The sequence below is a fragment of the Monodon monoceros genome, unplaced genomic scaffold (genome assembly GCF_005190385.1).
Source record: "Monodon monoceros isolate NGI ecotype Baffin Bay Population unplaced genomic scaffold, NGI_Narwhal_1 Super_Scaffold_4, whole genome shotgun sequence".
Classification (NCBI taxonomy): domain Eukaryota; kingdom Metazoa; phylum Chordata; class Mammalia; order Artiodactyla; family Monodontidae; genus Monodon; species Monodon monoceros.
In genome coordinates this window covers 34766950-34790435 of record NW_021703781.1, presented here as the reverse complement: position 1 = coordinate 34790435, position 23486 = coordinate 34766950, and the positions used below count along the sequence as shown (strand labels likewise).

Below are 23486 nucleotides of genomic sequence, written 5' to 3'. Positions count from 1 at the left end.
GCACCTCAGGGAGTCAGAAACCTCCCACCCTTCGTGTCATGGCTCATGTCACCCTCAGCTGGGCTCTCTGAGGCCGGGAGGTGGAGCAAGAGCCCCAGAGAAGCCCGGCTCGGGAGGTAGAGGGCTCCGGGCTGTCGGCTGTGGCGGCGCAGCTCCCCAGCTCTGCACGCTCCCCCGGCTCCCCACCTACCCTGCTGTGCTGCCTCTTTTGCGCAGGGCTGGGCTGAAGATGCACGAGGGGCCCAGGATGGGGAGGACGCTCCACAGAGCTCTCAGCTCTGCGCCTGCGGCTGCCAGTCCCTCGCACACAGTGGGTTCTCCACGAGAGCTCGGCAATGAAAGCAGAGAAAGGGGGTCGCCTTCACCCTTCTTTCGGCACCCACTAAAACGGAATGTGGGGGAGGCCCACCCGAGCCCAGCAACCACTGACTCTGGGTGCAGAAATCAAGGACCCCTGCAGGCTTGGCCATCCGGACCGCTTGCGCCTCACCCCCAACCCCACCCAGGGCACAAGTGGAGCATGGACAAGGCCAGAAGACCTCAGCTGGGTCAACGATGGAAGCCAGCATGGAGATGCCACAGGAGGCTGCAGCGCCAACAAGGAGCTGAAAGAAAATGCTTTCCTTCCCCCAGCCTTGGTCCCGGAGGTCGGGTCAGGGCAGGTCGGCCAGCCCAGCACATGCACTGTCTACCTGGGCCACATTCTCAGGTACAGCAACTGCCGTGGGCCCGGGAAGGGAGCCACTGGGGTGGCTAAGGGTTGAGAGGGTCAGGTTGCCCATGGCTGCCAAGAACGGACACTCATGTACACTATGGTCTTTTGGTGACAATGATATGTCAATGTAGGTTTATTAATTGTCACAAATGTACTCTGGCGGGGGACATTGGTAACGGGGGAGGCTGTGCATGTGTGGGGACAGGAGGCATAGAGGATATCTCTGTGGCTTCCTCTCAATTTTTCTGTGAAACTAAAACTGCTCTAAAAAAAAATTGTCTAGTAAAATGTAAACAAAAAATACTTGTAACATATATGTACAGGACCACATGTTATTAACATACAATGAGCTCTAACAAATCAATAAGAAAAAGAAGAATCCGGGACTTCCCTGGTGGCACAGTGGTTAAGAATCGCCTGCCAGCGCAGGGGACACGGGTTGGATCCCTGGGCTGGGAAGATCCGACGTGCCGCGGGGCAACTAAGTCCGTGCGCCACAACTACTGAGCCTGCGCTCTAGAGCCCTAGAGCCACAACTACTGAAGCCCACGCCTAGAGCCCGTGCTCTGCAACAAGAGAAGCCACCGCAGTGAGAAGCCTGCACACCACAACAAAGAGGAGCCCTCGCTCGCCGCAGCTAGAGAAAGCCTGCGCACAGCAAAGAAGACCCAACGCAGCCAAAGATAAAAACTAAATAAATTTATTAAAAAAAAAGAAAAAGAATAATCCAGTGCAAATGGAAAATAGACATAAACAGGCAGATCATAAACAGATTCAAGTGGTCTGTAAATATATTAGATAATAATAATAGCTATAACATTTACTTAGCCCTTATTTTGAGTTAGGAACTGTGCTAGCACTTTACATGTGTGATGCCGTTAAATCCTGAAATCCAACTAATAAGGCCATTTTCATATCCCCATTTAATAGAGGAAGAAACTGAGATTCAGGGCGTTCAGCAACTTGCCCAACATCACACAGCTTGAGAGGACCAAACAGGAATTCTCATCCAGGCAGTCTGACTAAACAGGATCTTTACTTATCTTTACTTTACTCATAGTAGTAAAGTAGTAAAGTAGTAAAAATCTTTACTCATAGTAAAGGGATTGCAAATCAAAATAAGCATTAAGGTATCATTTTTTCACTTACCAAATTAGCCAAAATACTAAAGTTTGATAAGACTCAAATGTTGGCATGGGTGTGAGAAAATAAACATTTTCATGTATTATTGGTACAATCTTTTTGGAGACCAATTTGCTGGTATCCTTGGGCACTTTATACGTACCACCAGTTGAAAACTTTATCCCCAGATATTCTCACAGATGTACACAAAATTATACATATACAAGGACATTTATTTTTACATGGTTTTTTTTAATCGCAAAAAATATAGGCAATGAGATAAAGTCCAGCAGAAGAGAACTGGTTTAATTTTTTTTTTAATGCACCTGTATTCTATGCAATACAATATACCCACAAAAAAGAAGGAGGTGGAATCTATATATGGCAACATTATCTGCAAGATATATTAATTTTAAAAAATAAATGCAGAATAGTGTCTAAGTCGACCTAATTTATACAAAATATTTAGAAATCTGAGCTTGTGATTACAGAGAAAATCTCCTGGTGGACCCATGGAAAGTACAGTGGGAACTGTGGGAACTGCCCAGCGGGGCGTGAGGCAACCTTCACTCTACACTTTACACTATTTGCAGTTCTTATCATGAACCCGTACAATGTTGAAAAAACAAAAAGCCAAGGTCTGTACTGTTTGAGATTCTTATCGTAACTATCTATTGCTTTCATTTAAAAAAGGCAAAAAGCCAGGCCTAGAGTCACACAGACTGGAGTTTGAATTCCAGCTCCTTCATTTCCTGGTCATAAAACAGGGCAAGTTACTTGACCTCTCTGAATCTCAATTGTCATTGGGAAGTGGGGCAAATTGTGAGAAGTAAAGGAGATAACGTATGCAAAATATCGTCACTGCTTCTACCATTTGTTTAGTGTCAGAGTGTGGTAGCCACTATTATCATTGCCTTCATTCACTGACAGACTATGAAAAGCTGATGTTTTTCAACTGGTTAACTGTGCGTACCAGTAAGTTCTTGCGGCAGATTGTAGGTCTCTTGCTTTCTAGGAGAATGTGATGTCTGGAGGTGCCGCAGCCATCTTGTAACCATGAGGCTAGCCGTTGCTAACACCCTGAAGATGGCAGAGCAGAATTATGGAAAGAATCTGAATCCTTGATGTCTTCATTGAGCCACTGAGCCTACTCTAGAACAGTGACCTCCTAAATTCTTAACTGAAATTCAGAATTAAGTGGTGAATTAAACATTCTCATGGTTTAGATAACTTTTGATTCATAATTCAGTTACTTGCAATCAAAAATGTCCTCAAGGGGGCTTCCCTCTTGGTGCAGTGGTTAAGAATCGGACCACAATGGAGGGGACACAGGTTCGAGCCCTGGTCCGGGAAGATTCCACATGCCGCGGAGCAACTAATCCCGTGCACCACAACTACTGAAGTCCGCGTGCCTAAAGCTTGTGCTCCACAACAAGAGAAGCGACTGCAATGAGAAGCCCGCGCACCGCAACGAGTAGCCCACGCTCGCTGCAGCTAGAGAAAGCCCGCGCGCAGCAACGAAGACCCAATGCAGCCAAAAAACAAAGAAAAAATGTCCTCGAGAGACCATTTCAGGGAGGCTTTGTGGGCATATAAAGAGAGAGGAGTGCTTGTCCTGGGCCCAGCCACTCCCTCTCACCCCACCGAAGAAAAGCCCACCCCTGCTCAAGTTCTACTCTCTCTTTCCATCCCAGACACAGCCCTCAGCCACACTTCAGTTGAGAGGCTCTATCCAATCCTCCTGCCCGACATGCTGCAAAGAACAGGCTCTCCCTCCAACCTCTCTCTTGGCTGCCATCACCCCTGGCACACCCAGCTGGCCCTGGGCACCAGACAGAGCAGGTGGAAATCATGCCAGGCGAGGAGCGACCAGGGGAAAGACCCTCAGAATCAGCCGCCACCGCGGTGACCTTTAGGCCCCAGTCCCTCTCTGACAGTCAGCTCTAGCTCAGAACCCCCTCCTCAAGCCCACTGCCCCCGGTACTCCCTCTGCCAGACAGGGTCAGTCCCCCGTGACGGGAGGCACACTCCTGGCTGTCCACACCTGCTCTCTCCATGGCCCAGGAAGAGGACCTTCGTGGGGTGGGACCACGGGCACATTTAGAGGCTCTAGGTAAACTTAAAGACAAAGGCAAGCCGAAGAAGGAGGGTTATAAAACAAGGCTCCTACTCTCAGCCCCCTCGGCGTGTATAACTCACATCTGGAGTCAAGGGTGTAAGTAAAGTGAGGCTGTCTTCCCTTTCAAAGGCCGAAATCGCCCCCGCCCCCCTTCCCCTTCTGGGCGCCCGCAGCCCTCTCTCCGCCCCGCCTCGCTCCGCCTGGACTCCACCCCCTCCACCTTCTCCAGCCCTTTGCACCTCTCTGGAATCTTCCGTTCAGCTGTCCTGGTTGGCAGTGGAGCGTCAGGAGTGGCGGAGGGGGAGGAGAAGGCACAGGGACCGAACTTAGCAGTGTCCGCCATCCCCCCCCCCCCCCACCCCGCCACGCGTCTTCAACCCGGGGCGGGACAGGAGGAAGGTCGCTCGAGGCCGACCCGGGCGGGGCAGGGTTGGTGGCTCCCAACCTGGGCCCCCAGGTGCCTCTGGAAGGCGATTCCGCGGCCACAAGAGGGCGCCCGTGCTCCTCCGGCGGGCTGCGCTGCCCGGATCCCAGCTCCGCACCGAAGCCCTTGGCTGACCCCACCAGCCGCCTGGGACCGACGCCCAGCTGTGTCCCAGCCCCTCTGGGACCACAGTTCTGCTCATTCCTGCCTCTCCTTTCCCCAGTCCAGTAGTGTGACCACGGAGGAGGCCGTGGGCCATGCCCAGGGGATTGCATCAGGGGAGAGGGGAAATCTTGGGTTGGGTTGAAATCTTCTCAAGAAGCCCCTTCCCCTCTCTCTGAATTCCCCCAAGTCTGAAGGGAAAGAAAATCAAACCAGAGAGTGTTCCTTAAAAGACGCAAGCGGGGCTTACAAAAGCCACAAAGCTTGCAAACCAAATGGCGTCCTTGGCCACTTTCTTCCCAGACCCTTGACAGCTAGAAATGAAATGTGACGAGAGGAAGGGCAAAGCAGAAGCCTAAAGGGGACGAGCCAAGTGGGCCTGGGATGAGAGGCAATTCCACTCCTCCCCAGCTGGACTCCAGCACCCCAAGTGTAGTTCTTTGGTGAGCCATAGAAAATTCCCGCCCCAACAAAGGCTCCCTACCTGGGCCCACCTCAGGCCTTCTCAGTGTCTCAGAAGTCTTCTCAGAAGTCTCCTCCCCCTGCCCCCAGCCCTGGCTCCTAGACACAAGTCCAGTCCCACACAGGAAGGGAGCAGAGACCAGACAGCATGGTGTATCCCTACCGAGGCCCAGGCCATGCCCCAACCTAATTACAAGGCAAGCAAGAAGATTCTGAAAACATGAGAGAGAGATGACCTACCTAAAGCCAGCAGATGGGTACCACCCACCTGTCGTGCCCCTTGGGTGACCTAGCCAGCCAGGGCCCAATAAAAATCACCCAAACTGAGGATCGATAGGTGCCCTTCTAGCCTCATCAAAGCCTCTTCACTCACAGGGCAGGACCACTGACAACTGATATCTCTCTTTGGGCAAAAGCGATGGAGACAGCCTGACAAAGCAACCCCAAGTTGTCCCAGGGAGGCCTCCTTCTCCAGGAAGAAGCTCAGAAGCTATTTGGCAAGCTCAAACAGTTTGGGTTTTGTCCGAAGAGAGAAAGGACAGGTGGGAAGGAAGGGCCTAGACTAGTGAAAATCAGGAATGCCAAGACCCTGACCACGGGAAGAGAGAGACTGCCGTTTGGAGCAAAAGGGATAAGGCAAGGCAGAGCTTTGGCATAAAGGGAAAGAAGCAGCGGGATGTGGGGACAGTGGGATGGATGGTGGGGAGAAAGAAGGTTTCTGGGGGCAAAGAGGACATGAGACAGAAAAGGAGAAAAGGGGGGAACTGAAATTAAAGATAAATAGGGGGTGGGGGAGAAAGAGCACCAAGGGCAGTGGGTGCAGGACCTGCAGAGCCTCCCCACTGCCCCTGGGATGGATGCCGATGGAGGCGCTCTGCTCCCTCAGCCATCTTAATAGGATGCTGAGAAAGCACGCTGTGTCTTTTCTGAGGAAAGACGTTGGGAAATGAAAAGCTTCTGGGGAGCCCACTGCAGACTAGCAGTGAGAGATGGGATGCTTCTCCTTAACATGGCTCTGGGAGCCAGGGTTTCAGAGGACCAGGGCCAGAATACATGTGTCCCAAGCACGGTTCAAGGCAGAGGGTGAAGGACCTGGAAAGAGGCTCTGAATGAGGGAGGTTTAAGGAAACAATGTGGGCCTTGATTAAGGCCAAGCTGACAGGGCAAGAGCTGATCCCACTGGTGGCTGTGGAAGTGGTACCTAGCGACAGCAGATGTGTGCTAAGCGCTCAGTGCCAGGTACCTTATGTGGACTACTTCGTTTACTCCTCACAGCAAGTCAAATAAGGGAGGCACCAACATCACCCCCATTTTACAGATGAGGAAGTTGAGGATCAGCGAGGTTAGTAACTTGACCAAGGTCTCATAGCTATGGGTGAGATCCAGGATTCAAACTCAAGTTTTAGACTACTAAGCTATAGTGCCCCCCTCAATATCCTGAGTATCGGGACCTGCACTGGGAAGACCCCATTGGCCTCCTGTGAAATAAAAACCCAGTACCTCTGCGGGACAGAGACCCAATTCAGCGGATTCGGGAGGTGATGTCACAGTGGGTCAGGGCCATTTTCTGCTTTTGCACCCTCCCCCACACTGTGCCCTCAGCCCAGCAGTAGCCTACACTCTGGCAGGAACAGCTTTTCCCCCAGGTAGACCGGTGATCCCTGTGACGGTGATGGCAGCTTTGGACTTGGAGAGGAGATGCATGCCCTGTGTCCCGGCCAGGCCCACAGGTGACAAGTTCCAGGGAGCCAGGCTTCAGCTACTGGGGCCCCAGGTTGCCAGGAAGGAGAGCTGGTGGACGGAAGGGAGATCCCTGGAGAAGAGGTGATTCCTGCCTGAGCAGGGAGCTCTAGGAATCTGGGGAATGCTCCAAAGGACAGAATCTACCAGAACAAAACAAAACAAACAAGACCAGCCAGGACCAACTGGACCCTTCCCTGACAAAGCTGTGATCTCCGTTACTTTATTTCAAGTTCAAAACAAAACAGACATACACATAATGAAATCTACCACCTTCCAGAGCCAGGTCTGAAGGGGTCCCAGAAAGTCTGGTCAGAAATCTGGAGTCTGAGAGGAGGAGATCTGTAAATGAAGCTGGTGGCCATGTCCTGGGACCCTAAACCACTGCCAGTTAGGCCCAGCCAGGGAAAGGCCACAGCAGGAAGGGGGTGGGAGGGTTGGGTCTCCAGGTTGAATTCGAAAATTAAGCTGCAGCTGCTCCAAGGAGACTTGTCCGCAGAGGCTGTGCAGCCGGGGCTAGTGAGGCCAAGGACGCCATTTCCGCTGGTCTGGGGCAGCAAGCTTACCTAGGAGGGTGTTCTGGGGGCCCCAGCCATGCACAGCCCCCAGCTCGGACACAGGCCAGGCTGGATTCCAGCGCCACCCTGCAAACCTTTATCTGGGTCGCGCGATGAGGTGGGTGGCTGGCTAGCCCTCCCCATTCAGGGCACAGCCCAGCCTGCCATCTTGACATACCAGGTGCAGCCTAGAGGTGGCAAACGGAGAATGAACTCATGACGGTTTGCATAGGACAGAGGAGAAAGTCTCTTCATGAAGGGTGTCACTGGTCTCAGCCAAGCCCTGTGGCGTGCAGCCTTTCACCTGTCCCTCCCCAACCTCCACCTGCCTCTGCTTGTCCCAGGTGGTAGCCTCACCTCCTTTTACTCAGACTGGAAGCCTCAGCTTCCTGGAATTCCTCCTCCTTCCCAAATCCATCACACGCTGTGTGTGTGTGTGTGTGTGTGTGCACACCCAGCCCTAGCTGTCCTCTCCATCTCCCCCTAACAGGCCGCTCCTTGGTTCCCATTCCCCAGTCCCATTCCTCCCTCCCACCTGTTCCACTCGAATCTCCTGTCATGGCAGCCAAAGGGACATTGCTGTAATGAAGTCTGTGTCCACCCCTGCTTCCATAGCTCCTGTAAAGTCCCTTTCCTCAGTCACACCAGGAGCCTCACAACTAGGACCCCCTTGCCAGCCTCCCAACACAACAAACACCCCAACACAGCCTGCACCACAGTGATTCACCGCAGCCTGGGCAAGACAGCCACCTCCAAGCCTCTGGCTAGGCCGTTCTCTCTGCCTGGTATACCCTTCCCTGCTTACCCACCAGTCCAGCCCCGCTATATCATCAAGACCCTGCTCAGCTCTGGCCCTGTGTGAGGATGCCTTCCTACCCCAGTTCATCACTCCTCCCCCTGTGTCCTCACAGCTGGGGCTCCTGGCGTCCCCATGCAGGGCCAGAGATGAGGGCACACTGGTACCCACATGTCACTCCCCAGAGCATGACATGCTTGCCCTGAACCACAGGTGTCGGGATGGACAGGCCCAGGCCCCCGGGCTGCATGGTGCCAAGAGCCTTATGACTGCATGAGAACCTGCTTGATCACATTTTAAAAGGGGAGTAAGGTCAAGTCCCCTCCTGCACACCAGGAGAAGGGGGCCCGGGAACAGGGCCAGGCCATGGGCAGGGCTGCATGTGGGCCCTGACTCCACCTTCCCATGCCAGGTGACTCTAGGCAGGGCACTAATCTTTGGCTTCCTCACAAGGCGGTGCTGGTGGATTCTGTCCCAGGAGCTTGGAATCCCCAACACTAAGCCCCAGGACAAGGACACAAACTCACCCTTATTCTCCACAGGTCTTGAGAGCTCCTTTGTCAATGAAGTCAGGCTGTGCTAAGTGCCAGTGTCCTGAGCTCCCCACCCCCATGGCCCCCTGACCCCCATGGCCTCACAGCTCCTGCCATTTCCCACTAGGTGGGAGACCCCACCCCAGGCTCCTTCCCTTTTCCCACCCATTCCTGCCCCCCTCCTTTGAAGAACTGCACCAGCTGAGAATAAGTCCTTAAGCCAAAGGAGCAAGGTGAAAATGGTACAATTTCAGGCACTGCAACATATTTTGGGACAGGTGGCCACCTGCTCTTTCCCTCCTGAGGCCAGTGCCTGACACATGACCTACTGGGAGGCTGGCTCTTAGAAGTACCCTGCAGTCCTCTGTAATGCTCAGAGCCCCCCATCCTACACACTGTGAGCTCAGCAAGGGCACGGGCAGCTTCTTTCCCAAGGAATTCACAGAACCTGGCATGGAACATGGGCTCAATAAATTCTTCTTGTTCACAACTGCCCTGCACTGCCAGCCACGTGCTGCAGGAAAACACTGCAGGCTTCAGCCAGCCTCAGCTCTGCTCTCATCCCACCACCTCGAGCTGTCCAACCCAGGGCATGGCAGTTACAGCCATGCCAGTGTCTGTGGTTGCGTCTATAAAACAGAGTGAAGAGGTAAAGACTCCACAAAGTAAGGGGATGAGTACAGGCTGTGGCACACGGGAGGCCTCCACACTGTCAGTTCCCTCCCCTAAAGACTCAGACAGTCCTTGCCACTTGGGGCCCCACGTCTCATGGCAGGAATTCGTTGTATCTCAGCACTGCTGTGAAAATAAAGCCATCAAGAGGCCTGGGGAAATCATGGCAGAGTTCTGAGGAGAGACTGAACAGAAGGTCGAGGGTTTTGACAGAAAAGTCAGGATCCCCGTTATGCACAGTGTTGAAACTGTACCAGAGTTCAGAGCCGGATGTGCAGATGTGGCTCTTGGAAATCAAGCCCGTAAAAACTAGCCCAGCTGCAGGGGGCAGGAAGCCCCCAGGCTGCAGTCCTGCGGTCTGCAGACAGCCAAGAACAGAGACACGTCCATGGGTGCCAGTGGGTCCAAAGGGCACAGGGCCCCTACTGTCCCTGGGGCTGAGTCCATGGGCCCAGGGCAGCTCCTGGGACTGCGGCTCCTTACTCAGGGACTGCACTGGAGCAGCCGCAGCAGCTGGGGCACTGCAGGGACTGCATAACAGCTCGAAGTGGCCCCCTCCGGCTCTCCGCAGACAGGCTGTTCTCGCTGGCAGGGGCCCGCTGCAGCTGCTCAAACTGCATCTCCAGGTGCTTCTGGATGGCCAGGCCGAGTACCTCAGGGTCCACTGCAGCTCCATACACCTCCCATGTCATGCCCTCAGCATCCCATCGCACGTCCCGCACAGGGGATGGCACCTCCTCCAGGCTGGACCCCGGAGTTACCTCCGAGAATGTGTGCAGGGCCACAGGGGCCTCCAGAGGCGGGCTGGTGGCCACAGCTTTGCAGACTGCCTTGGGGGCCGCTTGCACACCAGCATCCTGGGCTGACAGAGGTGATGCCAAGATGGGGGTCAAGTCACTTGCTGAGGTCATGGTCCACATATCCTTGGTCCTGGCGCCAGCCTCCATAGCTAACCCGGTGGGACCCCAAGGGTACGCACAGCAGTGGGAATGCCCAGGAAGCCCCGCAGACAACCTACACTGGAATTTCACCCCGTGCTGAGCCTGCAGCCCAGATTCACTCAGTGATGCCGCTAGTTTAGGAAAGGCCAGGATCCCTGGGGCAGGCAGGCCATGGCCGCAGCTGCTGGCCCCCACCTCCCTCACACCACAGAGTAGCGCTGCTGGGGGCAGAACGTGGCAGGAGGTGGTGGTCGACTGCCCAGTGGCTTTGAGGCTGCTGCTGTGGGTCATTGTGCCCCCCAGGTCAGGTGGCGGCACCCACACCTGACTCTCGTCCAGTGTCCAGGCTGAGTTTGAAGTCTCATCCTCCAGAGCCAGGTCCCTTTCCAGGCCTGCAGGGGCTTGGCCACCCCGGCCAGAAGTGCTGCTGGGCTGCAGCTGAGCTCTATGGACAGGCGAGCTGCCCAGGGCCGAGCAGCTGAGGCTGGCCTTCCGGGCACTGCTGTGGCCCCAGATCTGGGTGCTGCAGACCAGGTCCGAGTGGCTTCTCTGCACAGCGGCGGTGCTGGGGTCCCGTAGGCAGCACAGCTCACCACCGCCCACAGTGCTGCTCTGCCAGTGACCCACGGCCCCGGGCTGTGGCCGGGGGCTGGAGGCACGTGCCCGCCCCTCACTCTCAGCCTGGTGCCCGTCCTCCTCCGGGACCTGGGCCCCCGTACTGGCCTCGCCCGGCTGGGCCCGCCATACGGTGCTGCTGGCGCTCTGCCCCCGGCCTGCGCCCAGCAGGCTGGAGGAGCTCCAGGACAGGGGCTGAGGGCAGGGACTGAGGGGTTCCTGGGCACCCCGCTCAGGGCGGCTGGACCTCATGGCTGCCTGCAGGAGAGAGAGAGGGAGGGAGCGGCGTTGAGTTGGGTGCAGCACATCCCCTGGACTCTGCTGGGGGCCCACAGGGTGCAAGGCACACTGCGGGGACAGCTTCAGTCCCAGCCTGCCTGACCAGGCAAAGCCACAAGCAAAACGATGACAGGAGACCAGACACTTCAAATCAAGGTCACCACACATTATACACAGGGATCACACTTCAAATATCTAAAAGCCAGAACCGAGCGATCAGAACGAGCCCTAGGGTAAGGTCCTAGAGACCACTCAGAAGGCCAGCTGTTGACTCTTTACTGCTGGGTTATGGGGAAGCGGGGAGCCAGGGGAGAGGCCAAGCCTGCTGGGGACAATAGGTCTTAGCACAGAAGTATTGCAGTATGTTAATAACCAGTAAAGCTCAACTGGTGAGTACTAGCCAGGTTCCTCCCACAACTGTCAGTATCTCTTTCACCTGGACTAGAGCCTCCTTGGTACACGGTGCGGGCGGGGGGGGGGGGCTCAGAGAAGTTTCGTGGGACAAGCAAGAAATGAATACAGGGCACACTGAGAACCACCCTGGGTTCTCCCATGCCCCCTCCCCATCTTCTCTCGCGTAGCCTGACTGAGCTGTCACGTCTCTGGGGATCAGTCTTGGCTGCCGTGAAGGGGAAGGGCTTTCCTGGCTTCCATCACAGGTTCCAAGCGTAGGAAGAGGCCCCCATACCAGCCCTCTACACACAGGACTCACTCGGCATTTGCTCATTCCTCCCACAGCCATCTCCTGAGCACCTACTGCATGCCAGGCTCTCGGAACTGGGCAACATGGAACTAGTTTAGATCAGCTGTGCCCCCCCAGAATGGGGTCCAGTACAGGCCTCCCCCGCTATCCAAAAGTACAGCATTCCTATGGAACCCTTCGTAAACCAAAATGGTGTAAAGCAAAGAAGCAACTACCTTTTCTTGTAAAATCCTCTTTGGATTTCTTTCCTTTATTGAAAACATGTACTAATTAATGTAGGTCTCTCATAAAAGTGAAGTGACGTAAAGTGAACTTTTGAAAAGCAGGGGATACCTGTACCACCAATCAGACACCCGCACCCTTCCTGCCCCATTCCCTCCCTGCCATTCCTGTCCCTTCCTCTAGCCATACAGGCTCCTCCAGACCTGCCCACTGGCCCATCTGCAGCCCAGAGTCAGCACCGGCCCCTTCAACCTTGGTGTCTCCTCCCGGGGAAGCTTTCCCCAACGGGACTGGCTCCATCTCTGGCTGAGCACTGTCTGGCCTGGATGGAAAAGTCTGGCCAACTGTGGGCCTCCCACCAGCCTGAAGCTGTCAAAGCCTGTGGCCTGTTCCCCACTGTCTGTCCGAACACGTGGCTGGCACTCAGAAAGTGTCTGCCGTGTGTCTGATGGAGAGAACAAGCGAATACAAGAGTAAACCCGTAGGGGAAAGGGCTGAGTGCCAAGAACGGGGTCTGAGGGAGGGCATTTCCAAGGCAGGAGAGCTCACTTTGCATGATGGATCAGAACTTCCTGGAGGACCAGCCATGCAGGTCAGGCCTGGAGAGAGAGGAGGGAGATGGTGCCCAGGGGGAAGGAACAAGGAACAGGGTGAGCAGAAAGCAGGAGGCATGTGTTCAGAACACAACAAGGGGGCAGCAGGCTAGGGGCTGGGCAGGGCCCCAAAGGGAGGGAGTGGGGTCAGGGCATCTGGGCCAGCCTGGCCCCAGCCAAAGCTGTGAATTAGAAACATTACTCTGAGACTCCCAGCCAGGCAGGACCAGCTGGAGAAACACCACAGGGATAGCAGGCAACAGCTGCAGTTTGGACAACCCCAGTCCTGCCTTCCCAGCCTGGGCTGATAAGAACTGTCAAGAAACCAACCACCCTGGCCAGGTGAGCAAGGCCACTTGAAAGGGAATGTGGGAAGGGCTCTCGGGAACTCAGTTTCTGTATATTACAGACTTCTTGCTGTCCCAGAGCTCAGGAGATGGCTGGTGGCTGTTCGAGCCAACGGTGAGGATGTTTCTAGGGCAGCTGTCCCCTGAGAGCTCCAGGCTTGCTATGAAGCCCAGTTCAGCACAACTTCCGGCAATGATGGAAAGATGCTGCTCTGTGCCATCCAGTGCAGTAGGCACTGGTCACATGTGGCTACTGGGCACCTGACGTGTGGCTAGTGTGACTGAGAAACTGAAATCTTGTTTTATTTAAATTTAAGTAATTGAAATTTAAAGGGCCACATATGGTTAATGACGATATATAACCACATATGGTTAATATTGGACTGTGCAGTTATAGACATGGTCCCAGCCTGGGCAGGAGTATCCTGTCCTGGCTGCTCCTTGGGGGTGAAGCCAGACTCATCCCTGGAAGAGTCAGGAAAAGGATGAGTAGGCAAGAGAGGACTATGACCCAGGCCCAGCCCTCAAGGAGTTCTAAGATGGACACATAAACAGAGAAGGGCGACAAAGCCAATAACAATCACAGTGATGATAATAAGAAAAACAGCTCCCAGTGCCCAATCACCCACTGTTTGCCAGGCGTGTGCCATCTCCTTTCCAGCACTGTCTCATTTAATAGTCCAAGCAACCTCATGACATATGTCATCTGGGACATATGAGAGAGGTTTAGTGACTTCCTCAAGGGCACACAGCTGGAAGTGGTTAAGCCAGGAATTAAACCCAAGAGTGTCTGAGGGTCTCTGTGCTCCCTCTGAGCACCGTGCAGACCTCTATCCCAGACACCATCACTCTCCACTGTCGTTCTTTTTTATTTACTGTTGCCATGGCTCAGCTGGAGTCCCAGAACCCGGTGCAGCGTCTGGCACTCCCAGTGGGGCCCACAACATGCCAGTGGAACAAGTGAATGAGTACGAACAAAGCCTGGATGTCCATCCCACCCGACCTGCTTCTTAGCAGCTTCATAGGCTGCCCAGAGTCAAGAGGGCAGGAGGAGCACCTGCTGCGTGGGAAGGCTTTGGTCACAGATAGCCTCTGGCAGGCAGACAGCCACGGAGCCCCAAGGCCAAGTATGCCAAGGAAGCCCCATCTGGACAGCCTACACAGCTTCTGGCTGAGCCTCACCTACCCTGGACCCTCCTCACAAATAGGTCCTTAAGAAGCCAGGCCAGGCCCTGGCCCCACTAAGGAAAGGGTGGGACAAGGCTGGGGATACCCTCAGACTCCACCAGGAGCTGGTGAGAAGCCGTCAGTGACAAGGGTCCCGCTGTGCCTGCCTCACCAGATGGCTGTCTAGTGTCCAGGGTTAGTCATCACCCAGTGAGAGAACAGTGACCACAAAGACACCGGGGGTGGGGGGAGGAGGTTATATTTCTGTTGGTTCCCTTCCTCAGCCCACCTCCACAAATGGCAGGTGACAAAACTGAGACCTGGAGCAGCTCAGAAATGTCAAAGAACCCACAGCTGAACCCTAGCTGGCCTTCCCAGCCCGAACGAGGAAAGGGCTTCGAGGGAAGTTACTCGAGTTATGCCAGGGAAAGGAGGTTTCCCACACACCCTACCACCAAGAAGAGGGGCCTCTCAGGAAGCAATGGAGCTGACCAAATGAACCTTGGAGCCAGGGGCAAGCAGGTGGGCCAAGGGGTCTGCTTCCAATCCAGGCTCTTCCCCTTCCTACATATGTGCACTCAGGTGGACCCCTAACCACTTTGAGCCTCAGTTTCCCCAATCTGCAAATCGGAAATAAATCCCCACCCTGCAGGGCTGTTGTGAAGACTGAACGTGACGGCATATGGACTGCCTGGAACAGTGATTGCTAATAATCTTATCTTTCTTCCTCCCATCAGAAGTGACTTGTGCTCAAGGTATCACAGGACTAGTACTTGGGGTTGGGGGGGGGAGCAGAAAGATGGCTTTTAGGAAGACATCGAGACACTCTATAGGTTAGCCTGGTCTCGCTTCTTAATCTTTCCTACCCTCACCTCATCCTAGGACCTAGTTACCAACAGTGTTCCCAATGTCTCCATCATCACACTGTTTCCAAGTCTATTTTAAACCTCAACTTCGAAGGATGCCCATGCACACGCTCATACCTGCATGCATACGGACACACACAAGTTTGCAGTCTGCATTCTAAGTGCCCCAAATGGCATGTCCATCTGCCTTAAAAATCATGGAAAAGGCTCTGGTTTCATGCAAAAAAGAGACCCTGGGAAGATGTTTTAGCACCAGTTAAAGCACAGGCACAGAGGTATCCAAGACCCCTAGTGTTCTTTAGATGACAGTTTAATGTTCTCTCTCCTGCCCCATTTGATGCCAGTCAAATTTGCAATGTGGCCAATTCCCTGTGGCCAAGGCAGCACTCTCCTGCTGCCTCAGTTCTGCTTGTCAGCAAGTGGAGGAGCAACCAGCCTCACACGCAGCATTCAACCAATATCATTTTGAGTAAAAAACTCCAGTTCTGCAAAGACTTCCAGTGGCCCAACCAAAGAGAATGCTAGGTTGACCTGGTCAGAGGTTCCAACTCCTGCTGTGTCGCCCTAGCGGAGGACCCCAAGGCCTCTGGGGATGAGCCCAGGGGGATTACCAAGGCCAGTGCAAGCAGGCCCCACTGCAGACCACACCTGTGGCATCCATTTAGGTCTTCTCTTTTAAGGGACAGGCATTTGGATGATGACTTGTTTCCAGCAAAACCAAGACAGGAAAAAGCAAAGCTATGTGGTCAGGAGGGGAAACTGCTCATATGTTGAGATGTGGATCTTACCCCTCAGGGACCAGGGAGAGATACACACCACCCAAATCCTGCATTGCATAGTGAGGGTGTGGCAACCTCCAGCAGGTGGTCTGATCCATCCCAGCAGCAAAAGAGGGACCGACAGGACCAGACTGTTTAGGGCCAAAGTGGGGGAATGCAGCAGGGAGCATTCCTGAGCTACTGAGAAGTGTTTAGAGGGACAAAACGTAACCATCACAGAGCCTTAAGAACAAGATGCCCAGCTCACAAGCTATGCAGGAAAGGGTTCTGGGGCAACAGTGGGGCAGAGGCCCCAGGACCCAGCTCTGCTCACCACAGAGAAGCCTAGGGCCCACCAGCCCCAGAGCTTCCTCCCCTGAGGAGGATTTGGCCATACTTCCCAGGAGGAACCTGGGATGGAGAAGGTCAGCCTCCAGGCCCAGCTGCCCCAAACCCGAAGCAGCCCAGGTGGCTGGTGTGTCCCTACCTGTGTGGCCACGGGCACCCAATGAACCAGCATAGGCCCACGCCCCAGCCGTGGACACACCAGAGGCTGACATACAGGCCCGTTTGCTGTGTGAGCCTGCAGGAAGCAGCATCCACACAGCTGCACACCGCACAACAAACGTACAGGCTGTGGAGCCTAAGGCCCGAACACACCACATCACACACTCTCCCCCAGGGGCAAGGGTCCCTGCCCTGACCCTCCCACACAAAGCCCACCGGGACTCAGGGAGAAGGTCCTCAACGCGATCCCCCAAACTAGGCTACAGACCTTCCTAGCAGCAAAGATAGTGACTGAAGGAAGACGGGGCTGTGGGCCAAGGGGGTAGAGATGGAGGGCAGGAGGAGTGAGAGGGAAGGGAGGTCTGGGGCTGGGGGCAGTGGGAGGAGGGTGGGATGGGCGGTGGGGATGGAAAAGGGAGGAGAAGAAACCATAGGAACAGGGGTGGAGGCAGAATGAGATGGGGTCCTGGGCAGAGTATTGAGAAATGGGAGGATGGGCAGAGGAGACGTGGAAGAGGGGATAAGAAAGGCAATGAGACCAGAGAGCGGAGGGATGCGGCCATGGGGGGCGCTGAGCACTGGGCGGGGGCCGGGATGCGGAGGGTCCGAGTGCAGGGAGAGGTGAGGAGTGGGGTTCCGGGGCGCAGGAAGGGGAGGCGCCGCCCATCCCACCCTCCTTCGCCCTAACACTGGCGAGAACGGAGCTGGCCTCTCACCCTCTCGCCCGCCCAGGGCCGCGCAGGCCGGCGGAAGCGCTGCTCCTGTGGCCGCCACAGGTGCCCGGCGCAGCGGCCCAAGATGGAGCCGAGCCGGACCTGGCCTGGGCCGAAGACGCCGCCAGCCGCGGTCGGCCCGGCCCGCGGAGCCAGCGCCGGGGAGGAGCCAAGGGGTGACTGGAGGCCGGGGTGGGGAGCCGGGGCAGACGGGACGAAGGGGGCGGTGGCCCTGCTCACCTGGGCCCGCCCCGGCGCTCCACCGCCCACGTCGGCGTCCCGGCCCCGCCCCCGGCCCCGCCCCCGCCCCCACGGTCTCTCTGGTCCCCGCACTATCCCCACATCCTACAACCCCACGAACCCTCCCCTACTCTGCCCCGCGAGCCTCCAGTCCTCCTTCCTGACCCCCTCCTCGCGGCACGTCCCACTGTCCCGTCTTTTCGGCCCCGCCCCCACCATGATCTCCAGTTTTACAGGCCTGTCCAACGACCCCCAACCCAAGACACCCATCTTCCCGACCCGACCCCGCCGTCCCCAGTCTCATAGGCTCGGCTCCCCACAATCCTCCAGCCCCCGACCCAGCTCCCCAGCCCAAGTCTTCCTAGCTCCACCGCCTCGGTCCTTGTTCCCCTCCGTCACCACGCCCCGCACAGAGGTCTACAGCCGCTCTGGAGACCCCCTTTCTCACGGCCCGCACCGTGCTCTTGGTCACCCGGGCCCCGCCCTTCACAAGTCACGGACTTCCCACCCTGCCCTCGAGAACCCCAGCGCTAGGACCTGTCTCCAGGGATACTCGGTCGGGTCCCTCTTCGTCCCCGCCCCGCGGACGTTCATTCTCCAAGCCCTGGACCCCAGAGTCCAATCCTCTCAGATTCACTCTCGCAGACCCCAAGACCTACCCCGGTCCTTTGCACTCCACCTCCACGGCCCCTCCAAGACCCAGGTCTTGTCCCCAGAGCCCTCCACCCGGCCTCCAGAACCTAAACCTCCTAGATTCCATGCCCAGAGTTGCTTCCCCAGCTCTGGCCCCAAAGCACGTATTCTCCCACACCTTTCCTCATCCCTTTCCTCGCCCATGTCCCTATCTCCACCTTTGCCCCCAAGCCAACCCAACTCCTGGCATTCAGTCTTCAGCCCGCTCCCAGGGACCCCAACAGCTGGCTTGTGCATTGACCATGTGGGAACGAGCCGACTCGGCCCAAGCTCGCACCCCTTCCTGCTGCTCTCTGTAGCCCCCAAACGCCCTGTCTCACTCTCTCCCCGCCCTACGATGCCAGGAGCCAGTCCAGGCCCTGGGAAATCCCGGTCCTGCCCTACTAGGATGGGGACCTGTGAGCTCAGTTCGCTCAATATCCCCCAATCTCTGACAACCACGGGCTCCTTACACACAGACTCCCAACAGGCGTCCACCAGCCCAGACTGATCCTGACCCCTTCCACCCTCGAGATTCCTACCACCCTCCCCCCCACCCCCAGGGCCCCTTGTAAGAGAATCTTGTCGTATCTCTGGGCTCTGAGAATTGAGCCCCAGTGTCGACCCTCCTCTGTTGATCCCAGCTTCAGGGACCACTGATTTGCCTGCCCAGCCCTTTGCTGAGGGGGCTGCACCCCTCTGGTTCAGTGGCGGAAGAGGCAATGCCATCTCTACTGCTCTTCCAGTTTGGGAAGACCTCAGGCCCCAGCCTCACTTCTCCGGTCTCCACCAGCCCTGCGACTCCACCCAGCATCAAGAGGGGACCTGCAGAAAGTTCCCCAGCCATTGGAGAGTGGAAAGCCCAGGCAGGAGCCTGCACCATTCACTTTCCGTAGCCCCTAGCCTGGCACCTAGTCCAGAGGAGGGGGCGTGCGGCACTCTGCAGCAGGTGTGGCTTGGACCTCACACCCAGCTGCCCCCACCCAATGCCTGGGTGTGTTCTCTGCATGTGAGACCCCTCCCAGCCTTAGTACCCCCCTCTGTAGCTCTGAGCTGCCCCTCGTCAGTTTGTCTCATAGACCAAAGTACGCAACGGATAAACAGTCATTCCCTCAGTATCCGCGGGGTATTTGTTCCAGGCCCCACCGCAGATATCAAAATCCTCAGATGGTCAAGTGTTATAGTCGGCCCTCTGTATCTGCAGGTTCCACATCCTTGGATTCAGCCGACTGCTGATCGTGTATTAAGTTTGCCATCTGTGGTTGATTGACTCCACACGTGCGGAACCCATGGATACAGAGAGCCGACTATACCACCACGTCACACACAGCATTTGACCCTGTGGGTCATGCCCTCACGCTTCTCTGCCCAGATTTTAATGACGGGCATCACTGTCTACTCCCCCCAGCCTGAGATCCTGCTGCTTAGGGCCTGGAAGCATTGGCTTTACCTTCTCTGCCCACCCACCCCACCCCTCCAGTTACAGCGTCAAGTTGGGATCTCACTCACTGGTGAAGAGGGTGGGGTTCTGCTCAGGAAGACTCAGACTGTCCTAAGCACCCCTTTCCAGTGGGGTCTCTTTCCCAGCGTCTAGCACATGGCCGGCCTCCTCACCATACGCAGCCTGGCAGGGGGACACGGCCAAAAGGGGGCATGTTGGGGATTTGTTCGCTGAGACCATCACCCACTCCTGCCCCTGCCCAGGAATTAGGGCCCCTCCTCCAACATCTCATGAATCTTACTCTTATTTCCTTTTTAGGGAAGTCAACAGAGTTCCAGGAAGGGAGGAGCTATGTGGGGATATACTGAGAGTTGGTGCCTCAGACCTGGGGCTCCCAGCTCCCTGAGCATCAGAGAGCCCCCTGAGAACCTCACTGCAAGTGTTTCAAGGATCCCTGCTTGGAGGTGGGTGTCAGCAGATGTCTGCCATGCTGGATGCCCGCAGATGCAGCCTGACTGAACCTGCCATTAGGGTCTCTGAACATCACCCTGGCCTTGGCCCCTTGTCCCACTGGTCCTCTTCTTCCATTTGTGGCTGGTCATGGGAGCTCTCCTGGCTGCAGTGGCTGCCGGCAGAGAGCCCAGGATGGAGAGTCAGACAGGGATGACAATCCCAACACCCCCCGCATATTCACTGGTTCTGTGATCTCACACCCAAGCTAAACCATCCCTCTCTCTGGGCACCAACTTCCTCACCTGCAGAATACTTATTGTCGCCTCACAGGACCATAGGGAACAGAGTTTGCTTAAGTGTTCTGTAGAGTCTTCGTGCTGCTATCAGTCATTTGATCAAATATTTATCGAGCTCCTCCTTTGTCCTGGAGATACAAGCTAGGACTGCATGGGGTGGGGATGGGAGTGGAGTTTGTTGATTGCTTTGGTAGAGAGAGGAGGCGCTTGACTTAGGACCTCATGGGCCAAGTGCCATTTCCTGAGACTCAGACCCTGACAGAAGAGAAGCAGGTATGGTGGGCTCAGGAGTTCAGTGGGGGCATGCTGGGATGGGTGAGACAGCAGGTGGAGAGGCGAGTGGCACATACAGGACTGGGGTTTGGGCTTCCCCAGGAGGTCTGGGCATCATGGGCACAGGGGTCCCTGAAGTCACAGGAGTGGATAAGGTCTTCAGGGAGAGTGTGGAGAAGAGGACCTAGGACCCACCTGTGAGTAACCAGGTGGCAAAGGACTGAGAAGGAGCAGCCAGAAAGGAATGAGGGAAACCGGGACATTGCTGTGACCCCGGGCGCTTAGAACAAGCAGCTTCAACGAGGTAATGGAGCCAGAGCCACTGGAGTCAAGGGGGAAAATGGAAGACAGTGCTTGTGCAGACAGCTCTTTTAAGGATGGCCATAAAGGGGAAAGGAAAAAAAGGTGTTACTTGGAAAGGGGTGTGGGATCAAGAAAGAGATTTTTTGGTGTTGGTGCTGTTTTTGGTTTGCTTTTTTTTGGCTGTGTTGGGTCTTCGCTGAGCATGGGCTTTCTCTAGTTGCAGCAAGCAGAGGCTACTCTTTGTTGCAGTGCACGGGCTTCTCTTGTTGTGGAGCACGGGCTCTAGGCGCGTGGGCTTCAGTAGTTGCGGTACATGGGCTCGCGGGCTCTAGAGTGCAGACTCAGTAGTTGTGACGCACGGGCTTAGTTGCTCCGCAGCATGTGGGATCTTCCTGGACCAGGGCTCGAACCCGTGTCCCCTGCATTGGCAGGCGGATTCTTAACCACTGCGCCACCAGGGAAGCCCTGATTTGCTTTTTAATATGATGCATCATGTAGTGGGTTTCCTTGATTTCAAGAAACAGAAAACAACACTGGTTAAGTTAAGCAAAAACGGAACTTGTTGGAAGATTGCAGAGAGCCCAGATGGAAGCTAATGCAAGAGAGCTGGCCTTGGTCCCTCAAGACAGGAGCCAGGCGAGTAGCTGGTGGCCCCAGCAGCAAGGGCCACCCCACCATCTAGGAGGAAGGGTTTCAGTTGTTTGTCTTTCGTATACCTCTCAACTTGAGATTTAAAGAACCAGGGAAGCAGGAGCTCATTTGACTGAGCTAAGGCCACATGCCCTCTGTCCTTGGACGGTGAGAGGCATACCTGGCCGAAGGCATCTCTAGGAGCATCACACAGGACCCACCAGGACCGCACACACAAGGCATTTTCCCCAGAAGGAGGAATGGAGACTGGGTGGCCAGACACAGACACATCACGGCACATTGTAACAAACTGAGTATATTTGACAGTGGGGAGAAGGGCCCATAGAGAGGGAGTGCATGAAGAACAGGAAAGAGTGGGAATCACTGCTGGCGTAAGGTCCCCAGTGGGATCCTGAATGTGGTAAACAGGAGTCAGGCGATTTCTGTGTGTAACCAGAGGGCAAGAAAAAATGATGGGGTAATACCTAGGTGGGGCACTAGGTTTGGAAATGGAAGTTCATTGATCTCTGTTTTCTTGTCTGATGGTTCTGTTTTCTCTGTGTAATAAAATGCAAGATCACGTGCTGAGACATACAGGGGAAGATGGAAAGGTTGGAGGGGCAAGGAGGAAGGAGGAGGTTTGAAATAGTTGTTGCAGAAAGTGGAAGAGACTACTGGCCAAAGAAATGCCATAGAAGATCACCAAGAAATATTGGGGGCCACGCAAGTTTGGAACCAGAAATCATAAAGAAAGAACCTTCATCAAAGAAAAACAAGTTTTAGTTAAGACTCACAGTTATGAGAGAATTAGAGAGTTAAACTTTAAAAGGTGCTTTTGGGACTTCCTTGGAGGTCCAGTGGTTAACACTCTGCACTTCCAATGCAGGGGGTGTGGGTTCAATCCCTGGTCGAGGAACTAAGATCCCACATGCCAGGTGGTGTGGCCAAAAGATAAGAATGAATGAATGAATGAATAAATAAATAAATAAATAAATAAAAGGTGCTTTTGACGCATCTCCACTTAACCAACTTGTGGAACGAGTCAAGGTCCCCGTTCCTTCAGTAAAGACGGTGAGCAAAGACTTCTGGATGCTGGTAGCCAGGAGGACACACTTTAGCTGTCTGGGCACCTCTGCTCTCCCAGCTGAGTTGCTGGCTTACCAAGAGTCAGTTGAGTTTGTATCCAAACTTACTTATTCCAACCAAATGTGTTATCATTATTCAAGGTAATTAAACAGCACATGAACCCATGGAATATGAATATGAAAAGAAAGTTTTGTTCCTGTGAAAACTGGGTTAAATGCTCTGGAAAGCGAGTCATCAAAACTGCTGTCAGTTAAGTGTGGGAAAGGCAACTTGAAAAAACGTAAGAAGAAAGTCATAACATCTAGACAAATTCTGAATCAGGTTGCTCCCCATATGTCTCTGAGTTAACTTGCCTATTAACCAATCATTGATCAGAACTGAACCCTGAGTAAAAGGGCTAATGTTTAGGCAAAGAAGAGAACTTACTGAATCTAGCTTCAAGCACTGCAAAATTCAAAGGCTCTGTCTCTCGCACTCCTTCCCTCTGATCCCCTCTGGGTTAGAGTCATTCTTACCTGGGCTCTCTCCTCTTGGGAAACAAGGGTTGCTGGCAGCCCCAAATCTACATCCTCATGTCTCTGGATCCACAAATCAAATCTTACCCTGCTTGACAATCCTGGGCCAGGGGGGAGGGAGTTCTTCGATTGGCCAGCGTGTGTCGTGTGCTACTCCCGGGAGGGTGGGGACATTGTGCTATGACTGACAGCCCCTCCAGGGTCACAGAAGGTGGTGAAGATGCAAGATGCTGTTGCCAGACTAAAGGGGAAGTGACACTGAGCTAGCTCAACAGTGACCACTGGGGCAGCAACTCTGGGAGTCTCAGAAAAGGAGACGCTGAAAGTTCAAAGGTGTCAATGTGTCATTGCCTAAGGAAGAGAGAGCTTTGACTAAGTTGAAAGGTATATGCTTGTTTTTCAGACAAAAATATCCCTAGAGTGTGAGAGACTCTTCTAGCCATAAGATCCATGAGTGAAAAGAACCTCCTGGAGAGAGAAGACTCCCTGGGACCTGGCATCTAATAGATGCTCGCTGAAGGAACAAAGGAAGGAAGGAAAAGAGGGAGGGAGGAAGGGTTGAAA

The 23486-nt window shown here is 54.8% G+C and overlaps 1 protein-coding gene across 1 annotated transcript; it reads right to left on the bottom strand.

Annotated features, from left to right (window-relative positions):
* Nucleotides 1-8815: 8815 nt before the first annotated feature.
* On the bottom strand, nucleotides 8816-11863 carry GPRIN2 (G protein regulated inducer of neurite outgrowth 2). The gene is made up of 2 exons (XM_029200994.1): nucleotides 11850-11863; nucleotides 8816-11116 (listed from the first exon to the last, which is right to left on the bottom strand). The coding sequence occupies exon 2, from the start codon at nucleotides 11108-11110 to the stop codon at nucleotides 9782-9784; it is 1329 nt and encodes a 442-aa protein (XP_029056827.1). The 5' UTR covers nucleotides 11111-11116; nucleotides 11850-11863; the 3' UTR covers nucleotides 8816-9781.
* Between the last annotated feature and the right edge of the window lie 11623 nt (nucleotides 11864-23486).

Excerpts from the sequence above, each read along its gene's own strand:
- GPRIN2 (XM_029200994.1), bottom strand. The coding sequence starts at position 11,110 with ATGAGGTCCAGCCGCCCTGAGCGGGGTGCCCAGGAACCCCTCAGTCCC.